General features: G+C 57.7%; 1 protein-coding gene across 7 annotated transcripts in view; it reads right to left on the reverse strand.

The window, feature by feature from the left end:
* Window positions 1–20,461, reverse strand: part of DGKK (diacylglycerol kinase kappa) — a 36,774-nt gene that overhangs the window by 8,259 nt on the left and 8,054 nt on the right. For 4 of the 7 annotated variants that reach the window (XM_072981396.2, XM_072981394.2, XM_072981393.2 and 1 more), the window contains exons 3-21: window positions 12,216–12,326; window positions 11,550–11,630; window positions 11,329–11,433; window positions 10,897–11,029; window positions 10,500–10,606; window positions 9,833–9,958; window positions 9,358–9,460; window positions 8,936–9,098; window positions 8,344–8,452; window positions 7,460–7,599; window positions 6,820–6,901; window positions 6,500–6,591; window positions 5,718–5,817; window positions 5,213–5,459; window positions 4,360–4,461; window positions 3,768–3,867; window positions 2,422–2,529; window positions 680–776; window positions 251–358 (exon numbers count right to left, since the gene is read on the reverse strand). In XM_072981396.2, the coding sequence (XP_072837497.2) occupies window positions 251–358; window positions 680–776; window positions 2,422–2,529; window positions 3,768–3,867; window positions 4,360–4,461; window positions 5,213–5,459; window positions 5,718–5,817; window positions 6,500–6,591; window positions 6,820–6,901; window positions 7,460–7,599; window positions 8,344–8,452; window positions 8,936–9,098; window positions 9,358–9,460; window positions 9,833–9,958; window positions 10,500–10,606; window positions 10,897–11,029; window positions 11,329–11,433; window positions 11,550–11,630; window positions 12,216–12,326 (2,214 nt within the window). Of the gene's footprint in view, window positions 1–250; window positions 359–679; window positions 777–2,421; window positions 2,530–3,767; window positions 3,868–4,359; window positions 4,462–5,212; window positions 5,460–5,717; window positions 5,818–6,499; window positions 6,592–6,819; window positions 6,902–7,459; window positions 7,600–8,343; window positions 8,453–8,935; window positions 9,099–9,357; window positions 9,461–9,832; window positions 9,959–10,499; window positions 10,607–10,896; window positions 11,030–11,328; window positions 11,434–11,549; window positions 11,631–12,215; window positions 12,327–15,514; window positions 15,610–16,529; window positions 16,777–17,040; window positions 17,336–20,461 lie in introns of those variants that run through there. The other 3 variants (XM_078380612.1, XM_072981395.2, XM_078380613.1) reach the window with 3 other exon arrangements.

The following is a 20,461-nucleotide window of genomic DNA, read 5'->3' on the forward strand; positions in this document are numbered from 1 at the left end:
ATAATAATAATAATAATAATAATAATAATAATAATAATAATAATAATAATAATAATAATAATAATAATAAACAGCACCCCACTTTGTGGCACCTGAAGGATGGACGACAAGGGGAGTCAAAGGGAGAGACCGTTCCCTCCATCTCTGGCTGGAGCCACGAGCAAAGGGAAGGGGACCTCAGGGGCTTGGGCCAATGGGCAACCCAGGCCTGCTGAGCCACCCCCCCCTCACACCCCCCTCTGCCACTTACGTTGTCCTCCTTGGTGCCTCCCCAGAAGTTGATGCCTCCTGCGTAGCTGGGAATGTTGAGCACAGCGATGCCCTGCAGGCTGGGCAAGGAAATGGGCACCCCATCGCACTGGAAGGAGGAGAAGGGAGTCTGAGCGGCCCCTTGGTGGGGGCACCCGGCCGGGCGGGGGGAGGAGGAGGGGGAGGAGGAGGAGGAGGAGGAGGAGGAGGAAGGGGGCAAAGATGCCTGCAGTGGCCCCGGGGGAGGGTGATGTGCCCGCAGTGGGGAAGAGTGGGGAACCCCCACCCACTCCATTTTATGCCGCGGGGGGGACTCGTCTTGCAAAAGCCGCCACCGGCAAACTAAGGTGGAGGAGAGCCACTGGTTTGGATCAGCCGGGACTCTTCCCCCCCACCCCCACCCCGATTGCCGTTCCCGCTTCTGCCCTACCTCGAGTTGGACTCTTTGCTCCAGGTTCTTGTAGGTCCGCTGGAGAAGCTCCTTGGTGCCCAGAACTCCATACCACATCATGTTCTTGGTGCGGCTGCTGCAAGTGGCACAAAGGCAGATGTTGAACACCACTTCCCTGTTCCAGTTTTGTGTCTCCCGTTTCTCTGAGTGACATGTTAAAAATATCTGTACACTGGTCCTTGGCTTTAATATGGCCTTTTAAGGATATAAGGTAGGTGCCTCTTTATACTCCGTTGTCCTTACCTTTCAATATTGTCTTTTAATAACCTTAATCACTGTTGTATACTCATTGCTTTCAACTTCCAATACTGTACAGCACTGTCTTTTATTGTTGTAAGCTGCCTTGGGTCTTTTTCAAGGAGAAAAGTGGGGTATAAATGAATGAATGAATGAATGAATGAATGAAGGAAGGAAGGAAGGAAGGAAGGAAGGAAGGAAGGAAGGAAGGAAGGAAGGAAGGAAGGAAGGAAGGAAGGAAGGAAGGAAGGAAGGAAGGAAGGAAGGAAGGAAGGAAGGAAGAAGGGGCACCCATAATTGCTCCTCCTCCTCCTGGCGTGGCTGACGGCCAGGGGCAGCCTCCGTAGGTGACCCTCTCTTCTGTCTTGCACCCCAAGAGGGACGGCGTCTCCCTCCTGGACTTGGCCCCATCCTGGCTGGCCAGTCCTCCCCTGCCCAGCCCTCTCTGTGCAGCCTGATTTTATCCCCTCTCCTCGGGACTAAAACCATCAGCAGTCTCCTCCATGCCTGATTAGAACCTTTTGAGGGCATGCAATTAACGATAATTAAGTAGCGCTATTAGCCTTGCTCCCAGAGCTCCCGGGGCGGGGGCTGGAGGAGCCTCTGGCTTTATCTCTGGTGGGCGCTTGGTTGTTCCGGATTGCCACGCAGGCCCAGCTCCTGCTGCGGTGGCCCCGGGTCGGTTTCTCAGGTGCCGGAGCATAATTTCCTTGCTCCCTAGGGCTACCCACAGGAGGCCTAATTAGGGAACATTTGCACAGTCCTTGAATGAAGGGCACTGCTGGAAGATGAAGCTGCCACCCTAATTTGCCCTCCTCCTCCTCCTCTCCCCTCCCTTTCTCCCTCCAAGTCTGCGAGATCCTTGGGAGGACATCCTGGCCTTGAAGGCCTCGCTCTGGGTAAGTGGCTTTTGGCTCTGGGGAAGGGTCCCCAGGAGCAGCGCCCTCCCTCCTTTGCATGCGCTGAAAGAGCAGCTGGAGGGAAAGTCCCCCAAAGTGTTTCCTCCTGTTAGGGGGCAGGTGCCCCCTTCCAGGACTCCTCGGTCTGATAATCCACCCACCCCTTGCCCTAAAACCCACAGCTGTCACCCACACCCATCCCAACCAAGCCTGTCTGACACAAAGCGAGAAGAGGACAGAAAAAACCACCACCAGGTCTTCTGGGCCAGTGGAAAAATTTGCAGCACTCCCGAGACGACGGTTGCAAAGGGAAAGAGGTTGCCTAAGCGCTTTGCAAAGGCCGCCCTTCTCTCTGTGCACGTGGGGCCGGGGTGGCGGTGGTCGGAACAAAGGGCTTCCCCATACTTTTTGTTGTGCAACTCCGTCTATCATCACCGCCGAGGCTGGGGCTGGTTCACCTTGAGGGCAAGCAGGGAAAATATTGCCCTACGCAATGAATCTACTGGATACCCCTGCCCCTGATCCTGGGTCGCAAAATCTGGGCTCCTCCATTTTGGGGAGGGTTGTGAGGTTTTTCAACGCTACCTGCATTTCTTGGGATGCTCGTCCCTCTTGTTGTTGAATTCCAGAGAGATCTTTGCGTCCAGGCCGATGCCAAAGTAATTATTCATGACGCATCTTTCAGAGAATTGTCTGAAACCAGCAGATGGAGGGGAAAGAAGCAGTTCAGACAGAAGCACTGGAGCAGAACCCGCAGCACGCGGTCAGAATACATAACACCTCTTCTCTCCGTTCAGCCTCTTCCTCTCCCCCTTCCGACCCCACAGCTCCACGGAAAGCGGCAGAAGGGCTTTGGAGCACCAGTTGCAGGAGCCGGGGAGGGAGGGGGAGCTTGGCCGGGTGACACGAAAGTCACACCCGCATCGGCTGGGCTGCGAAGGGAGCCACTCCTGGCATCTTCAAAAGCATGCTCAGGGTGCTGGCGGGTTTCCAGGTGTCTGTTCATCCAACTCCAGGCAGGATGCTAAGAGCTGGAGCAAGGCCAGGCATCTCAAGGTCACCAGAAGGACCCGGGAAAGCTGCTCCCAAACCTCCTTCTCCCCAAGGAGGGAACGTGGGCTGAAGGGCTCCAGCCAGAATGGAGTGGGGCACTCAAAGGGCAAGGACTACGTTGTGGGTCAAGACAAAGCACCTCACAGATGCTGTCACCACCACCACCTCCTCCTCCATCCTCCTCCCTTTCATTCATCAGCTCTCCCTCTCTCTGTCTGTCTCTCTCCCCCCCCCCCCGTCAGAGCAGCCCTGGAGGGCTTCGCTTCAGGGGGAAGAAGGGGTGACGTTTTACCATCGAAACCAACACTACAGGCCAAGAGTGGCCCATGCAAGACGCCTTCGGAGGCAAAGAGAGGTGCAAAAGGATAACACAAGAGGGTTGCTTGGAACAGAACACTATCATCCTGTTGCAGATCCTACTGCCAATATTTGGCCCCGGGTGGGGAGGGGAATAAAGGGTTGTCAGTCCAGTTCAAGCTGCATCTGCCACCCTATCTGTTTTTCATCCTTATTTTAAAAACAGTCATTTACTTAGAGGAAAATAGGAAACAGACGCCTTACGTGTCTTGGGGAGGGGAAAAAAACAGCTTAGCATTTGAATGGTCTTAGTTAGAACTGCAGTGCTGGAAGGACCATCCAGGCCAGACCCTCTCAAGGAGGCTCAGTGGGGAATCGAACTCCCAACCTCTGGCCCCCGCAGCTTACTTTCAAAGGTGAGTAATTATGATAAGGGCCACCCGTGGCAAGGAGGCCCATGAGCCCATTTGCCCTCTTTTTAAGAGATCCTTCCTGACCCCCTCCAAGGGCTGGCAGCCCCCACCCCCTTCTCCAAGAGGCTCCGGAAGAAAGCCAGGGACGGGACGCAGGCAGGCACTCACACAGCGTCTGGGTCCTCGGCAAAGTGGGCCGCGCCGAAGCTCTCAGGCCTGTCCAGGATGATGGACGAAGTGGTGGAGATCACTGTGTCCCGGCGGAACTCTGGGGGAAAGAAAAGGCAGAGAGCCATCATCCTCACCGCACTTACAAGGAGAATTATGCCGGATCAGACCCGAGGCAGCTGCCCTTGCCTGTTGCTCTCGTCCCCCAGCCTGGAGGTCCCGGCGAGAGGCCCACAAATGAGGCCACAGCCAGCAGCCCCTCTCGCTTCGGGCCAGGGGCCATCTCAGCTATTTTTCAGCCTGAAGCAAGGCGGCAAATGCCCCCCCACCCCCACCCAAAGTGGTGATGCCCAGGGCACAGGCTCCGTTTGGCAAGGGGCAGAAAATCTCAGAGGCTTCTCTCGGCACTCCTGGCTATAAAAATTAAACACCAGCCAATGGCGTCATTCAATGGCCCCTCTCACCATTTGGGCTACATCTGCCCCCCCCCATGAGCCCCATAGAGCCCCTGGGGGCTGGTGGGCCCTGGGCACGTCTGCCATCTCCTCCTCCTCCTCCCACAGCCCAGAGCTTACACCCGCCAGGGACTTACTGCACTTTTCTGCCTCCTTGTTGAAGTCTTCGCTGCTGTCCTTCTTGCCGGCCCCGGAGATGCTCTGGTAAGTCTGAGTCTGCTTGTTCTGCTCGTCCACAGCTGTACAGGCGACGGCCGGGGAGGGGGGAGATGGCAAACAGAAGGTGGATGTCTCATTAAAAACACACGTGCTGTCTTACAACTGCAACCGTTTTCAGGATGGCTGATACGAACCAACGAACCAAAGGCCAGAACCAACAAAGTCTATGACAAAACCATGGAAGCCATGGAAAGATGAATGAGAAGCAGCTTAAATCACCGGCCAGCCAACCACAGGAAGAGCTGCTGCTGCTGCTGCTGCTGCTGCCGAGGCATTAATGGCCTTGCCAAGCAAGAAGCCTCAAAGCAGGGGCCAGGCGGGTCTTTCTGGCGAGGGCAGCTCCAGAAACAGGGGGGGGGGGCTGCCGCAGAGAAGAGCCTTGCCTGACTTCAGAGCTTCCATGAAGGGAGACCATTGGTCCACCTAGCCCACAATTCTCGCCTCATTCTGACTGGCAGCAACCACAGCTCTCCAGGCATTTAGACCGAAAGCTTCCTAGCCCCGCCTGGAGTTCCCTGGGATTCCTGAGGGTCTCCCATTCATGGGCTCACCAGCCCTGGCCCTGCTTAGCTTTGGGAATCAGGTGAGATGGAGGGGTGTGTGTTCAGGATGGGACGGTGGCCCGGCCAAAGGGGCGATACGAGACTTGGCCATCGGGCTCCGGGTCCAGTCTGCTTCCGTTCTGCCCCTTGCCCAGGGCCCAAACACCACCAGAGGGGGGATGGCGGGGGGGGCGCTCCCTCCAAAGGGGACGGTCTTATCCAGCCTCACCTCTCTCCGCCTGCTCGATGATCTGCCGCAGGGCCTTCTTCAAGCTGTTGGCTCGTAGCATGAGCTGCTCCTTGGACTTGAAGATGCGAGGCATGGGGCTGGGGTGGAAGGGGCCCTCCTTGCCCCCCTCCCTGGGTTCAGGGCTGGGCAAGGCAGCCGGAGAAGTGCCCTCAGGGACCACGATGGCCTGAGACTCCTCGTTCAGCTCACGGACCAGTGAGTCCAGTTTCTCGTTCAGCATCGCGCACTGGAAGGAGAGAGGCAGGAGGGCTCCCGGGTGAGATGGCGTCCGGGCTGGGACGAGCATGCCTTGTTTCCTCTCTGCCCCACAGTGCCCGGATGCCCTCGAGAGGGCTCATGGCCAAGAAAAACCATGTATCAATGGAAGGAGATACAACCATGGATCAAGACCGTCTTCTGGGCCTGGCGATCCCACCCAGGAATGCCCATTTGCTGTGCCCTGGACAGCCGGCCACACAACCAGCTGAAGTTTGCCCACACTTGCCTTGCGCGCCATGGTGTCCGCCTCCTGTTTGCTGTCAGCCGTCCGCTCGTAGGCTTTGCCAACATCAGCCACGAAGTCATTCACGGTCCCACAAAGGAACCTGCAAGGAAGGGAAGCTGAAGCAGCAGCCTCTTCCGAGTCACCTCTTCCTCCCACTGAGACCTTGGAAGTCATCTCTCTTTGGCCCCAGACACCCCCCCCAAAAAACCTCACTCTGGAGAACAAACAACCACCTGAGGAGCCTGGAAGACCCTTGGAAGCATCAACCATTCTAACCAATGCAAATGCCTTCAGATGACATAGACGGAAAATTGCAGTACACACACACACACACACCAACTTTAAAATCAAGTACTGTATGCTTTTAATTAAAGCACTCTTTCATATAAATAGTGGCTGACCTCCCACGGCTTAGCACGGAAAGTCTCAACTGGAAGAGGACCCTTCAATCAGTAGGAACCGGATAAGACAACTCCTCCTTAGGTTCCTTTGATTCAATGGATTTACTCTAATGTAACTTACTATGCCAAGCAACAGCATTTGGGCCAATATTTCCATCACATCTGGTTTTAGGCAGATGCTTGGGTTTTCACACCACTTCACACAGCCTGACTTGGCCTGAAATTTGCCTCCTCTCCTGGAGACCTGGGGAAGCCTGGGCAATTCCCTGAGACTCTGGCCAGACCCAAAGAGCTTGTCTAGCAGGGCACTCCTCCCCCAGAGGCGTTTGAGGACACCCTCACCCCAAGGCCCCAAGATCCAGCTAGAGCATCGCCCCTTACTTTGCTGAGGAAATCACCACAGAGTGCTTGTCAGACTCCAGGATCTTGGCTAAGTGGAAGGCCACGGAATCGGCATAGTGGGAAATGTGAGCCTGGGGGAGAAAAGAAGGGAAGCCTCTGGTCGTGGGAGCAGAAGACCCAGGAATCTCCAGGGGCGAGCGCTCTGGCCCCTGGCTGGGCTCTGCTGCAGGAAGAGGGGGAGAGCTGGGAGCCCACCTTTTGTAGCCTCAGCAGCCCTCCAGCCCCCTCGTTCCTCTGCGCCTGGCTCCTGCCGAAAGCAGTCCTTGCCAAGGAGCAGAGGGACCTCCCATCGTCCTAACCTGGATGTTGGAATCCTCACTCTCCTCTTCCTTGATGGCCGGTGGGGATTGCTTGGGGGCCTCGTAGGTCAGGACGCTCCACCTGCACAGGGAGAGAGAGAGAGGCTGTGAGGCTCCCTCGTGCCCACCCTGGCACAGGAGCCATAGGGAAGCAAGGGGCCCTGGCATGGTAGAGCCCACTTTCTGTCCCTGGGAAACTGCACCGCAGATGCCTCTCAGTGGAGGCAGGGGGGCTCCGGTGCTGAAGCGGGGTTTATCTGTCTCCATGTGGCACAGAGAGCCAAGCCGTGCAGGTCAGTGGGCCCTCTGAGCCTCCCTGCCACACACAAGGTACCTCCGAGCCCATTCTTGGCCTTTTCGGTGCCCGCTTTTCTTGCTGTCGGCCAGAGCAGTAGTTCTCCACCTCGGGCCCTCCAGATGTTTTTGGCTCCAGCACCCAGAATCCCCAGATCATTTCCCATCCTGCCTGGAGTTTCTGGGAGCGGAGGCCCGAGAGATCAAGTGGGCTGACTGCTGAGAGCCCCCCCTCTCTCCCCCACCCCTCCAGTGAGTGGGAGCTCCCTTCCTCCCACGGAGGACCGCGCACACCCTTCACCCTGGAGGCCACGTCAGCTGGGGCGGGGGGGGGGGAGAGAATCACCTGTCCAGCATCTTGGTGGTGGCTCGCTCCAGCTTCTCCAGGACCTGCAGCAGCTGGGTGTCATCATCACAGAGGCTCCCCCAGCCCAGCACCCGAGCCAGGTCGTTGCCGGTCCCCAGGGGCAGCACCCCGAGCTGGCACTAATCGGAAACCAGGGGGAGAGGTGGGGGGGTCACAGGCGAAGGGCACACTCCCGACACATTTGGCTCTCAGGAGAAACAAATGGACCCCCATCCAGATTTGCAAAATCCTGCCATGTGGATTCAGAGTGATCGCCTGCTCCCCCCTCCTCTCTTCCCCCCCCCCGACCTGAAAGCTGCAAGGAAACAACAAAAACTCCATAGGAGCCAAAGGATAGACATGGAGCTTTGGGTCGCCTTAAAAGCCAACACATTTCTTATGGCAGAACCTTTCATAGACGGATGAAGGAGAGTCTTGGTTGCTATGGCAACCTGCTGCCACGAACCATTTCTTTCATCTCACTTCCATTCTTTCCCGCTCTGGGTAAAAACTGAAATATCACCATTATGCAAATTCGGGGAGGGGGAGGGGGCGGCAGGAGGAAACCTTAATGGGAACACAACCTGGGCACGCACCACTGCCAGCGTTTTGCCCTTTGCTTCAGCCCCGACGTCACCCTGCCAAGACGAAAAGGCATCTGGGTCTCACGCCCTCTCGTTTGCTTGCTTTCCCCTTGGGAGGGAGGGCACTGAAACATGGAGGCCGGGATTTCTTGTTCCTCCTGCCCTGCCTGCTTGTCCTCTGGCCGCTGGCAAGGGCCAGGCACCCACTCAAGAAAGCAAGGCGCATACTGGGGGGCGGGCGTGGGGGAGGCAGAGGGATTGGAAAAGGGAGAGGAAGAGGGAGGAGAGGTTTGTTCAGACCTGCTTGTGGAGTCCCAGGGCATCTATTTCGGAGAGCACCCAACCCACACTGCCATCGCCGCCGCACACCAAGATCCGAAAGGAAGGGAACTTCTGAAAGAGTCGCAGCCTGGCCGGAGGAGAAGAGGAGAGGCTTGGCCCACAGAGCGCCAGGGAAGCGGCCCCCTCAGGGCCTGCAGATCCCCGACGCCTGCCCCGCTCCTCAGCCAGGCGTCAGGAGGAGAGTGGGTTCGGTTCCTGCAGGCGGTGCACTGCTGGCCTACACCCAAGAGGGCCAAGCCTGGGGGAAGGGGGGGGGAGAACAGAAGATGGGCTGCCAGGGCACAACCACCCGGTCCCTCTGAATCAAGGGGGGGGGGCTCTCTGCAGGACGGAGGCCAGTCCACCCAGCCCATTGCCAAGGATGCTGCAGAGTGGCTCCCGCTCCAGGCGGATGCCTGCGTATCGGTGAGACACGTGGAGGGACCTCTCTGGCCAACAAGGGTGGCAGCTGTGGGCCAGGACCTGTGGTGGCCGGGGAGAAAGACCTTCTGCACACTCATTGCCAGGCCTCAGAAGCAGAGGAGGGGGCTCTGAAGGAGGTCACGCTTACCCCAAGTGCGGCCCCCCATTCATCAGGTCAAAGACTTGCGCTGGGTTGAGAAACTGCTTGAACTTGCGAAGGAATTTCACCCCCTGGTTGTCCCCGCTCTTGGAGTTGACGAAGGCCAGCAGAGGGCTGGAGCAGGAGGTGGGGCAGGTGGCCTTCCAGAATCCTGGCTCGACAGAGGAAAAGCCCTGCATGGTTAAGACCCACCTGCACCACTGCTTTGTTCCCTGGCGGCTGGTAAAATGGTCACGCAGACCTGCAGTGCCGACCGGGGTTGTTCCCCGCTCACGGAGAGCGCCCCCCCCCACCTTAGTGCTTCCCGGCCTGTTTTGGAGCGCAGCTCAAGGGCAAGACAAACTGCCGCCTCGAGTGCTCTGTGCCTCCAGAGGCTTCCAGCCCTTCTACCGCAGCTGCTCTTCACTCACCATCCGAGTCAATGCTGTTGAGGGCGGTGGGGGGGATGATGGAGACTTTGTACTGCCCCAGGGGACACTTCTTGCCCAGCTGCTCCTTGCAGGCGCTGTGGACCTGGCGGCCAGGAAAGAGGCAGGGGCGGTCAGGGCCTGGGTGACACTCACGTTGCCGACCAAAAAGCTCAGAAACGGACCCTCTCTTTGGGCCAGGGAGGACAGTTCCTGTCAAAGGGGAGCTGCAGGCCCTACACTGTGTGCTCCGCTTCCCAATGGCCCACACATTCCCAGCCAAGAGGTGAATAACCCGACCACAGGCTTGGATCTCCTTCATGCTATCACAGCAATGCTGGAGAGATTCGAACCCCCAACCCTGCCCTCTGCTCGGCCAGCAGACCAGAAGCTCAGCTTCGAGCAAGAGCTGCCGCCAGGAAGCCAGAAGGCAGGCGGGAGGGAAGGGGGCCGGAGAGAACATAAGAGCCGCTCTTACGATCGTCTTGCACCAGAGACACCGCCAGTCCTGCAGCCGGCGCACACTCCCGCACGCCTTGTCACAGACGGCACAGCGGGCGCTGACGGGCAGATTCCCCTCCAGCCACTGGTGAGGCATAGCCACCTGGGGAAAGAAGCCGGAGCTCACGGCGTGCGCCTGCCGGCCGGGCTGGCCCTTTTGCAGGAGCCCTGTGAGGGGGGCAAGGGGGGGGCTGGGGGGGGTGCAGGCCTTCCCCCTCCCCCAGATGATGGCCCCAGCCTTAGGCCTGAGCCCCTGATGCCAGTCTGGGGGGGAGGGGGCTCACCGCTCATAAAATTACTCTGAAAATGTCTGAAATATGAGAAATACTTTAAAACTCTTTAAAAGGTTTTAGAAATGATTTGAAATGGGTTAACCATCTAAACAGGACAAAACCCAGCCAACGAAATGACTGGGCCAAGCCTGGATTCCACCAGGTGCCAACCCTTGAGCAGCAAAGTTTTCGCTTGACGTTGATAGAAACATGACTTCTAAATGGGCCTATTTAAAGGGAAAATAGAGACCACGTCAACCCCAGCCAGGCCCCTGAGGCGGCCCTCCCCTACCCACGACACCAGGGAAGCATCCTAACCGCTAAGGGGGAGGGCCAAACGAGGGTGAGGGGATGGAGGGAGGGAGGAGTTACCCCGTCTTCATCCTCAATTATGTCATTTCCTATCGATGCCAACGTGGTCCACTTGCAGTTGTTGGTGGCACGCACGGCACAGCGTTTGTGGGCTTTGAACTTGCAAACTAGGAGGAAACACAGTCAGGCAGAACGTGGTGGGCAGGCAAGGAGGGGAGCACCGGTGGCCGCCGGGCTCAGTGGGAGGTGAAGGCCAGCCAGACTGAGGGCTCGCTTGGCTACAGCCAGGGTCCCGAAACGCTTCCTCTTGGTGGAGGTGAGGGAAGGGGTCGGCCTCATTCCACCCCCATATCTGGGCCATCCCCATCTCGGCTGGGGTCCCTCTCCTGCCCCTGTTTGCTCTGGACTGGGTCGGGCTGGGCAGGAAGCTGCCAAGCAGGAAAAGGGGTCCAGTTACCTTCACAAGAGAGGCCGTGGGAGGTGACCCCGGAGAGGGCTTCCCGGCAGACGTTGCAGAAGGTGGGGCGGGCGTGGGAGCAGGCGTACCAGTTGTGCATCCCAGAGAAGTGCTCCATGTTGAACTGGGAGGCCTGCAACATAGGACAGCAGAGGGGTGGGGGTGGGGGTGGGGGCCTGGGCCGAGGGCACGTCAGGCTTGCCCTGCGCTCAAAGGAGGGAGGGCTTCTCTCCTTTGCCAGGACAAAGAAACTGGAGCACAAACGTTCCTCTGATTGAAAGAAATTCTCCGCACCTCACACTCCACACTGGCAACGGGGCTCAGGCAGCACCAGTATGGGAAGGCCCATCCTGCAAAGGGAGCCTGGCCCCTCTCTCTCCAGCTGAGCAGTGCCCACCCAGCTGCCCACAGGGACAGCTCCCGTTCTACTACCTCATGGATTTCCCATTTCTGGACAGACTTCAGGGTACCAATCCAGTCCTCCATCTCCTTCCGGTTCTCTGCACAGAGGATGAGTTTTCGGAATGGTGTTATCACCTGAAAGGAGAAGCAGGCAGCAGAACCGACCCATCAGGTTAGAAGAGGCAGAGAGAGAGATTGAGAGAGAGAGCAAGAAAGATGTCTGGGATGTCGCCCAAGGCATCCAGACCCACCGTAAAGCTGTTGTTGATGTTCTTGGTGCTGGTCTCGGCTACGCTGGCATCTGACAGGTCCACCTCATCAAAGATCAGGGACTGAAAGGTGCAGGGAAGAAAGGAGCCGTGAGGAACCGATGACGGTGCCTGGACAGCAAATGGCCTGACGGAAAGGGCCTTCTCCTCTGCCTTCTTCTCTACCCGCCCAGGTCCCTTTCCTTCATCCGTCTCACGACTCCTCCCGTCAATCCAAGAAACGGGGGGTGGGGGGGGGAGAACCTGGTCCCCTCTCCTCTCTTGCTTATGGCAGGACTGGAGAAGAACTCGACATGCTTTGACGACAGGCCTCAAGATCTAATGAGATGTTTTTTGGTGGCAGCAGCAGCCAGAAGAGGTGCCACCTGTGAGTTCGCCGCCTTCAGCCTCCTGCTGTCCCCTTCCCCTAGATGCCCAAGCAGACTAAAAATGAGGCGGCTTCCTGCTCTTGGACCCCCCTCAGAAGGGGGGCTGGAGTGCTTTTGCAGGAGCTGCTTGGTTCAGGGTTGCAACCTTATAACGGGAGCGGCGGAAGCCCAGCCAGGGAGCTCTCCCCAAAAGAGGAAAGAGGCCAGCCTTTTTCCTCGGCTGAACCCAGCGGCCGCTCACACTTCCCTTTCTGTACTCATGGCCAGAAGCGACCCTCACCTTGGCATCTTTCGCGTAGTAGAGCGTCCGCCCTCGCAGCTTGAAATACCTCCTCTTCCACCTCTGGAAGGAACTCGTCTGCTTTAGCAGAAGCCCTTCTTTCACGCTCTTCTGTGGGTCAGTCCAGAAAAGAGAGAGGAAGAGAGAGACCCTGTTGAAGGTGTGCCATCAGGGAAGCCTGGGCACAGCCCTCTCAAACCCACCAGGGAGGAACCAGTTGACTCAGTCGGGCTACCAGCTGCTGGACTATATCACAGGTACCTCTTACTGTAAGATGGAACATACACCCAATAGCATTTTTGAGAGGAGAGAGAGAGAGAGAGAGAGAGAGAGAGGCTATCTTATGCAAAGCTAGGCATTTGTTACATTTCTGAATCTTGAACTAAGTCAGAATTACACATGAGGCAGAGAGAAACTAGGTCACAAACAACTAAGAACTTAACAACAGCTAATTGCTTAATAAGGAAGTGGAAGATGATTTGAAGGAGAAAATAATCCCCTTTCCTTGAAATTAATGGGCCACCTACATCTCCTGCCTGGGATATATTGAAACTCTTTTTGAGAGGTCTCTGTATAAAGCAGAGATGGCTGCCCTATTGCCCCACAACTTCCAGGGCTATTACCGTGGGCCCCAATCCCCTCCCAGAATTATGAATCACGACTCCCAGAAGCTTTCAGGAACGGCTTTCCATCTTTAAAATAAACAGCCGCACTCCCCTGCCATAACGAGAAGACCTTAACACACGCCCACACCCAAATACTAATTTTTCAAAACTGGACTGGCGCTTTCAACCCCTTCTGGCCTGGCGTTTTCACACTGATGAACTGTTGGATTCCCTGAGGATGAAAATGGCCCCTGGATGTTGCCCATATCTAGCATACACTCTGAATATGAACATAAGAGACAGCCCCACCACCAAACTGAAAAGCAGAGCAAATTTTTTTTTGGGGGGGTCACACACCCCATATGAGCCTTCTCAGCTTTTAATATCTTCTGGGGAGGCCCTTCTCTCTGCCCCACCTCCTTCACAGCCACGTGTGGCAGGGACAGGCAAGAAGGCCTTCTCAGTGGCTGCTCCCGGGTGTTGGAATACCACCCCCTGGGAAGCCAGGTTTGCCCCCTCCCTCTTGGCCTTCTGTCCTCAGGCAAAGACCTTCCTCTTCAGGCAGATGTTTAAGCAATGAACTGGGTTTTTAGGAATGTTGCATCTGTTGAATTTACAGATTTTTTTAAAAAATAATAATTAATAGCAAGCCGGGGTCCTCAGGCAGTGGCACTTTGCTCACTTGGTCTGCGCACATTTACATGCATGCATGCACACACACATCCCAGGTTGCTTGCACAGGAGAAGACCTGTCTCACCGTTATAGCTCAAGTGAGGGCTTGGAAGCAATAAGTTGCGTACTTGTAACTCAGTATTTGGGGGAGGTAAGAGCAACATTCCATTTCAGAAAGAATGTAATGCACAGTGGCAAGGTTATTTTACTGGTGTAACAAGTCACAGTTTCTATTTACTTCCAAAAGTTACCTTTAAAGGGCAGTTGAGAAACATTTTGATAGGAACTTTTCAAGAGTTATACCATTCCTGCATCAAGCCCAAATGGTCGTTGTTGTTTTTAAAGTAACAGAGTACAGTAACATGAAAAGGTATGCAGTGCAGCCAGGAAGGCTGTTCAGAGGGAGGACTGAATTGCTGTATTCTTAAAAAGCTGTCTCCCCATTTCTGTTTTGGTCCCCTCCCCTGTTACAGTTACCCCCCCAAGGCCTCCCCAGACCTTCTGCCTGTCCTTCATCTCTGTTATCCCCCCACCTCTGCAGAGCAGAGAGCACAAGCCCCAAAGGGTAGGCCACCCCATCTCCCCCCACCCGACCCCTAGCCTGCCGCTGTTACAGACCCCCTCCCTTTAACACTGGATGAGACCTCCGGCCTCTAGAGAGGGTGGGCGGCTCCAGGGTGGAGAAGGATGAAGGGGGCTTTTTAAATGGAAGAGTCCCCCACAGAGAGAGGCAGAAAAATGGAGGGGGGCATTAAAAACCCCAGAAAAAGCCAACCCTCCAACTGGTGGAAGGAACCTGGGTGACCTTCGAAAAGACCGACACACCACCCAGGAGGAGGGATCGTCCAACCCTCAAGGCACATGAGAGAGAGAGAGAAAGAGAGAGAGAGAGGGAAGGAAGGATTTAGGGGGCTGCAAACCAGAGGAGGCTGACACTTTCCCTTCACACTATTTTCTGGGTGAAATTCACCCTTTTCTCTGGCCCTTTCGTATATTCACCAGCAGAGAAGACAAGACACCGCACAAGAACAGAGCCCCCCCACACACACACACACACCTGTCCTGCTCATTCACTCAGCAAGAACCGAAAGGCTTTCTCATCCCACCCACCCCGTCCAGGAGCCTGAAGGGCTGGCTTGGCTTGTACCGGCCCCCCCATCTCACCTGGCGCGGGGGGGGGAGGGAGGGAGCCTTCGGGGCTTCCTTTCTGGCCAGACCAGGGAGCTCCTGTTCGCTGAACTGCCCTGTTTGCCAGGATTATTCCTTGTTTGCCAAACATGAGCTGTTCCTTGAACTTTCTGCCACCTCACTGCCTGCCTGGGAGCGCTGATTGATATTTAAATGAGATGCTAATCGCAATTGGAGCTGTCTCCCCCAATTAACGGAGGGCACGATTGTGTCAACTTCCAATGAAGGATAAATACATATTCAGGCAGGGATTAACTCGGTGTGCTGTAAAGCCAAAGGGCACGGCGCACACACACACACACACACACACACACAAACACAGAGGTAGGAAGGCAGCTCCCAAGGCTGGCCGCCCTTCTCCCCCCCCCCCCCCGGGTCAGGTTCCACCGATCGCCACTAATCTCGGAGTCCCATCGCTTCCTGGGAGCAGACATGCCTATCGGCAGCGTTCTCACCTGCCGCCTCCCCCCTCCCCCCCGCAAGGGAATTCCTTCCGGACAGGTCACAGGGAAGGCCCGACCCCTGGTTTAGACGGAGGTCTGGGCCCACCTCAGCCGCGTGTCTTGCTCCCAAGAGGGCAACCGGCCCCTGTCCTGGGCCCTGCCCTCCCACCCTCTGCAGCCACGGCTCTCTTGGACCTGGGAAGAGTGTTCGGCGAGCGGTGGCCCTGGGCGCCTGGCATAAGGTTGGCGGAGCATCCACTAAAGAAAGGGGCCTTTTGGGAAAGGAACAGCCCACGGCGAAGGGAGGCACCCTTCACATCGAACTTAAGGAGGGCCCCCCCCGCACCAAACAGGGAGAGGCCACCTTCCTTAGAACACCTGCCCGCTCACCTGGTCAAGGCATCTTCGTCACCCCTTGCACTTCAGGAGGCCCCTGCATGCAGGCAGCCAGTTCTGCCAGGTGGTTTGCCTTCTCTTCCCCCTGACCTGGGCAGGGAGAAGCACTGGGGGGGGGGGGAAGTGCAGGAGGGGCGGGGAGAAAAGGCGACCCCGCTCGTCGCCCCACCGAGCGCTCTCCGCGGGCGCGCGCGCGAGAGGGTGGCCAGCCTTGAGGGAGAGACCCTGGCAGCTGCGGGGCCGGGCGGCCACAGCCAGGGCCGGCGGAGCGCTCTCGCGGAAGAGGCGCCGCTTCCCGCCGCCGGCCCCTTGGCCCACGCCGGCTTGGCTACCCGGCCCGGAAGACGGGTCCGCCGCCCCTGCGCCCAGAAGCAACCCGGCTCCCCGCGAACAAGGCTTGCGCGCCAAGGGGCTGCAGCTCAGTGGCCTCGGACAGGCTTCCTGGCGGGGGTGGCGCGGCAGGAGAGCCCGCCGAACGTGGCCGGCCAGCGGGAGGTCGGCCGGCAAAGATGCCTTTCCGCTGGTGTTACCGACAGGGCGCGGGGCTCCGGAGCGTCTCTTCGCCTGCGGACCCCTCCCCCGCCTCGGCTCCCCCTCCCCTCCCCTCCCCCCCAATCGGCCCGTGCCAGCAGCGCCCAGTGCCCGGCGCCGCCCGAGCCGACAAAGGGCAGAGAGCGCGCCCTTGCCGGGTCCTCCGGGGACGACGAACGCAGGGCGGCCGGATCGCCCTCTGTGCTTCGGGCCTCGCCTTCCCTCGGAGCCTGGAGGCGCCCCCCGCCCCACCCGGGACCCGGGACCCAGGACAAGAGTCGGCGGGGCGAGGCGAGGGCCCCCGGGCGGGCCACCCAGAGGGAGAGCGAACGGGGCCTCGTTGGAGAAGCGGCGCTGGGCAGGCAGGGCACGGAGGGGCGCCCGGAAAGGGAGGGCTTCGCAGAGCAGCTCCTTGCGGGCAAGTTCCCTTCGCCGGTCTCGGCCCCAGCCCCAGCCCCGACGCCCTGCGGATACGCACCCCGGGGGAGGCCGGGCTCCCGCCGGCCTGGCCTCGCGCGTCCCCCGGGCAGTCCAGGTGCTCCCGCCGCGCTCCCATCGAGCTGCCGGGTGGCCCGGCCGGGCCCGGGAACTCGGCTTCCTGTTGCCCCCGGCGGTCCGGGGACGCCGGCCTCCCGGGGTCCGGGCTGCGGCTCCACTTCCTTCCTCCTGCTCCTCCTCGGCAAGGTGTAGCTGAGCCCCGGCAGGAGCCGCACGCTTCGCCTCGCCCCGCTTCCTCCCCCCTGGGCTGCCTAAGGAGGACCGGGCGCGCGGGCGGGCGGGCGGCGAGGGCGGAGGAGGAGCCCGAGCTCGGTGGATGGGGCGCAGCGCATGGCCGGGGCGCAGAAAGCCCCCGCCTGAGTGAGTCCCCAGCAGCAGCTGGAAGGAGGGCGGAAGCAAGCGCCTGGAAGGCCGGCCAAGCTGCCCAGGCCTTGCAGAGTCAGCCAGACGTAAACAGAAACACGTGCACCTCTAGAAATCCGGGAATGTACCTTTTTAGACGTCTTAACAGGCTGCTGCTTTTACTTGGGCGGAAACCTGTCCCCGACCTCCAGCAAGGTCCGAGAAAGAGCCTGCCAGCCACCCTGGAGAGCCCCGGCTGGCGGAAGGCCCCGAGCGCTGTCCTTGTTTCCTGGAGGGGGGATGACCTGTGTGCAGCCTCCCTTCCGAGACCTGGCCAGCGGCGGGGTCTCTTCTCAACTGTGCCAGTGCCCCAGACCTTCCTGCCTCGGGGGTGAGCGGCACCCTCCACCCCACCGCCTTCACTGATCTGCTCTCCCGGGCCAGCTTCACTTTGAAAACAGGCCCCGAAACTTTGCCCTTTGCCCTGGCTGACTGGCTGGCATGCGGGCAGAGGTGGTGCTGGGGCACTACCTGATAAGGGAGCCGGCTGGGTTCGGGTGACTGAGGCTCTGCCATTCCGTTTCGGAGCCCTCCTCCTCCAAGGCAGCAGCAGGACCGACCTGAGAGTGGCAGATCGGGGAGGGGTCTCTCTACCACCCACTTGGTGGGGTCTGACAGGGAGAGGGTGCAGGAAGACCCCCCCTCCCTCCAGGGCACTTGCCCAGCCTTGGGCATGGTCTCTTGGCTCCCACCTGCACAACAGAAGGGACAGGCATGCCTGCTTGTGAAATAGCCACACTGGGGCGGGGGGGGGAGAGGAGAGAAGGAGGTTGAAGGAGAATAGGAAGGAAGGTAGCTGAAGGCACCGGAGATTGACCTCTTCACCCACCCTTAATTTTTGCAGAACTGGTTTGGGGAGGGGGGAGGGGGCAGGGGGAGACCGGCCCAGACTTCTGCCCTGCCAAGGAAAGAGTATATGTGAACGGAATGGAAGGAGAGCACTTGATCAGTGGCCCTGCCCTTCCGGCAGCCCTGTGCCCCTTCCCTCCACCATGACTCAGGAAATAAGGGTGCAATTTCCAGTTCTGCTCTGCAACTTGCAGTCGGTCCCTCGTGGTCACCAGACCGGATTTGCAAAATGCGGCAGAACACCCGCAGTGGGACAGTCCGGCTGCGTCAGGGGGAGGCACCTGCTCCCCCAGATGCTTTTCGACAGCAGTTCCCCTAATCTCTCCCCACTGGAGGATGCTGGCTGGGGGGGGGGCTGATGGGAGTGGGTGGGGGCAAACGAATGCCGGAGGGTCCCACCCACTGGCACCCCTCTGCATCCTGAATTTCTTTGAGGGTGGCAGTTCTGAGAGGATGCTCGGCCCGCCCAGGAAGAGGCAGCCACTCCTTCAGGTGATTCGAGGGCGATACGGTTTTTATAAAAGCCCTCACACAACCTGGGCTAGGGAAGCTACTTTATAAAGTTAACGTCTCCCCTTATTTAGTCACATTTACTTGTTGCTGCTCACTGATACTCCTCACATTCTATAACAGAAAAAAAACCCCCCAAAAAACCCCACCCCACCCTGAAGATTGTTGAAAGAGCAGCATGAAGGCGAGATTTTTTTTTCAAAAAACCCAAAATGACTCTTAAAAGTTACTTTTGAAAATGATGAGAAAATGTTGCTCACCACCCCATTAAAAACAAACTCCAGAGCTTCTTGTTTTTGAAACATTAAGTTTGTTCCACCTTTTCACTCAAATAAGTAACGAGCTACAGGTGACTGTATGAGTTTTAACCTCCAAGCGCTGGGCTCTGGTGCTTTTGCACATAATGGAAGGCCATGGTGGCGGCAGCAAGGGCATCTCCGCACCCCCGCACCCCCACCTTGCCCAAGATCACAACTCCCGTGGATGATCACAGGCTTCAGGGACCGAGCCATTCACAACCTTTTCAGGCAACCAACCTCAGAGGTGGAAGGGCGTGACCACCGTTGGGCAGGAGCAGCTAAAAATAGCCCCGGGGCTTGGCCTTGAAGTGCCACCACCACCACCACCACCCTGAAAGAGGGGAAGGAAATGAGAGCAGAGATCTGGGGTTGCACAGAATCCTGTTTCGGTTTTCAAAAGCTTGAGCAACCTTAGACTGCAGAGGCAGGAGGAGGCGGAGAATCTGAATAAAAGTCATCCCCTCCCCTTTCAAGTTCCTTTCAAACCACCCCTTTTGTGGAGGTTTTCCACAATCTCTGAGCCCCCCCCCCCCCAATCTTCATGCAGCCCTCCCTGGCCTGGTAACTTCTAGGTCAGTTGTTAGACTATGAACCGCATTGCACCAACCAACATGATAGGCGCTGTAGTCCAGGATATATCACGGCCTCAGAGGGAGGAGGAATATCCTACTGTATCAGAAGGGTGACAAGCCCCCAGTTTAGGGAACTGAACCATGGAAGCCCCCCCCCCACCTGAGTCATCATCTGAGACCTTCCTGTCCCCAAGACTCAACTCTGGCAGGTGGCAGAAATGTGGAACTTAGCAAATTAATGATAAGTTAACATGTGAAATGAAAATAAGAAGAGGAATTGTGAAGTCTAATGATTTTAAAGATGTATGGAATCCATATTTGGAGCATTTTCTAAAGGCTATATGCCAGCATGTATTCTTGGAGAGGTACGGGGTGAGAAGGGATATAAAGTGATACTTCTTCTGACCCCCCTAGTCCCGAGGGTGAGGGTGGTGTGGGTGGGGACAGCCCAATAGGCATTGCATATAGAAACCTGTTTGTTGAAATTAGAAGAGAGAGCCCTTTTCTCACTCTGTTGAGTGAGGAAGAGAAGTTGACCATTAAACTGGATGGAAATTGTTTGCTGGAGTCGCCTGCAAGAAACGTTGAAGCCTTGAATTTGGAGAAACACTCTGCTTATGTTGAAGCCGTGTATGAAAGGGTAAAGGACTGCTAGGTATTGAGGACGAACCCTCCCAGGGAGGAAGGCAGCCTGCGCTGGACGCGGGGGAACAGGCAGGCCAGCGGCTGGAGAGAAGCCCTCCTTACAGTCGACGGGCACCCATCCTGCCCCGCCACCTTGTCTTTGCCCAAAGTACTCTCACTGGGCTTGTGTGACTCACGCGAGGGTTGGAAGAGCAGGCCTGGGACCTCAACCTCACAACTCTGTCACTCCTCCTGGCTGCTCACAAGGGGCGCTGCTCCCAGGATGTGCCAGGGGTGCTTTTCAAGTTAACAAAGGGGAGGAAATCACAAGGTGCTGCGGACGGACGGCCAGCGCTGCTCCTCTGGCTTCCTCCTTTTCGAGGCTGCCTCCTTTCCCCAGAAGGAGAGAGAAGAAGGTGGGTGCACTTTGGACCTGGCCCGATTGGAGCATCCCACCCCCAGTGCCGGTGGGAGCCCAGAACCAAGAGGACTGGGTGGGAGGGTGGCGGCGGCGGGGGGGGGGGCTCCTGCCCATTTGGGCCTCCTTTCTTGCCCTTGCTCCTCCCCACACCTCAATCAGCAGCTGCACAGTTGCACTTGGAGGGCCCCAGTGCCACAGCCCGAACAACCTCCGAGGAGATGGGAGGGCGGTTGGG

This window comes from Pogona vitticeps, chromosome 11, assembly GCF_051106095.1.
Source record: "Pogona vitticeps strain Pit_001003342236 chromosome 11, PviZW2.1, whole genome shotgun sequence".
Lineage (NCBI taxonomy): Eukaryota > Metazoa > Chordata > Lepidosauria > Squamata > Agamidae > Pogona > Pogona vitticeps.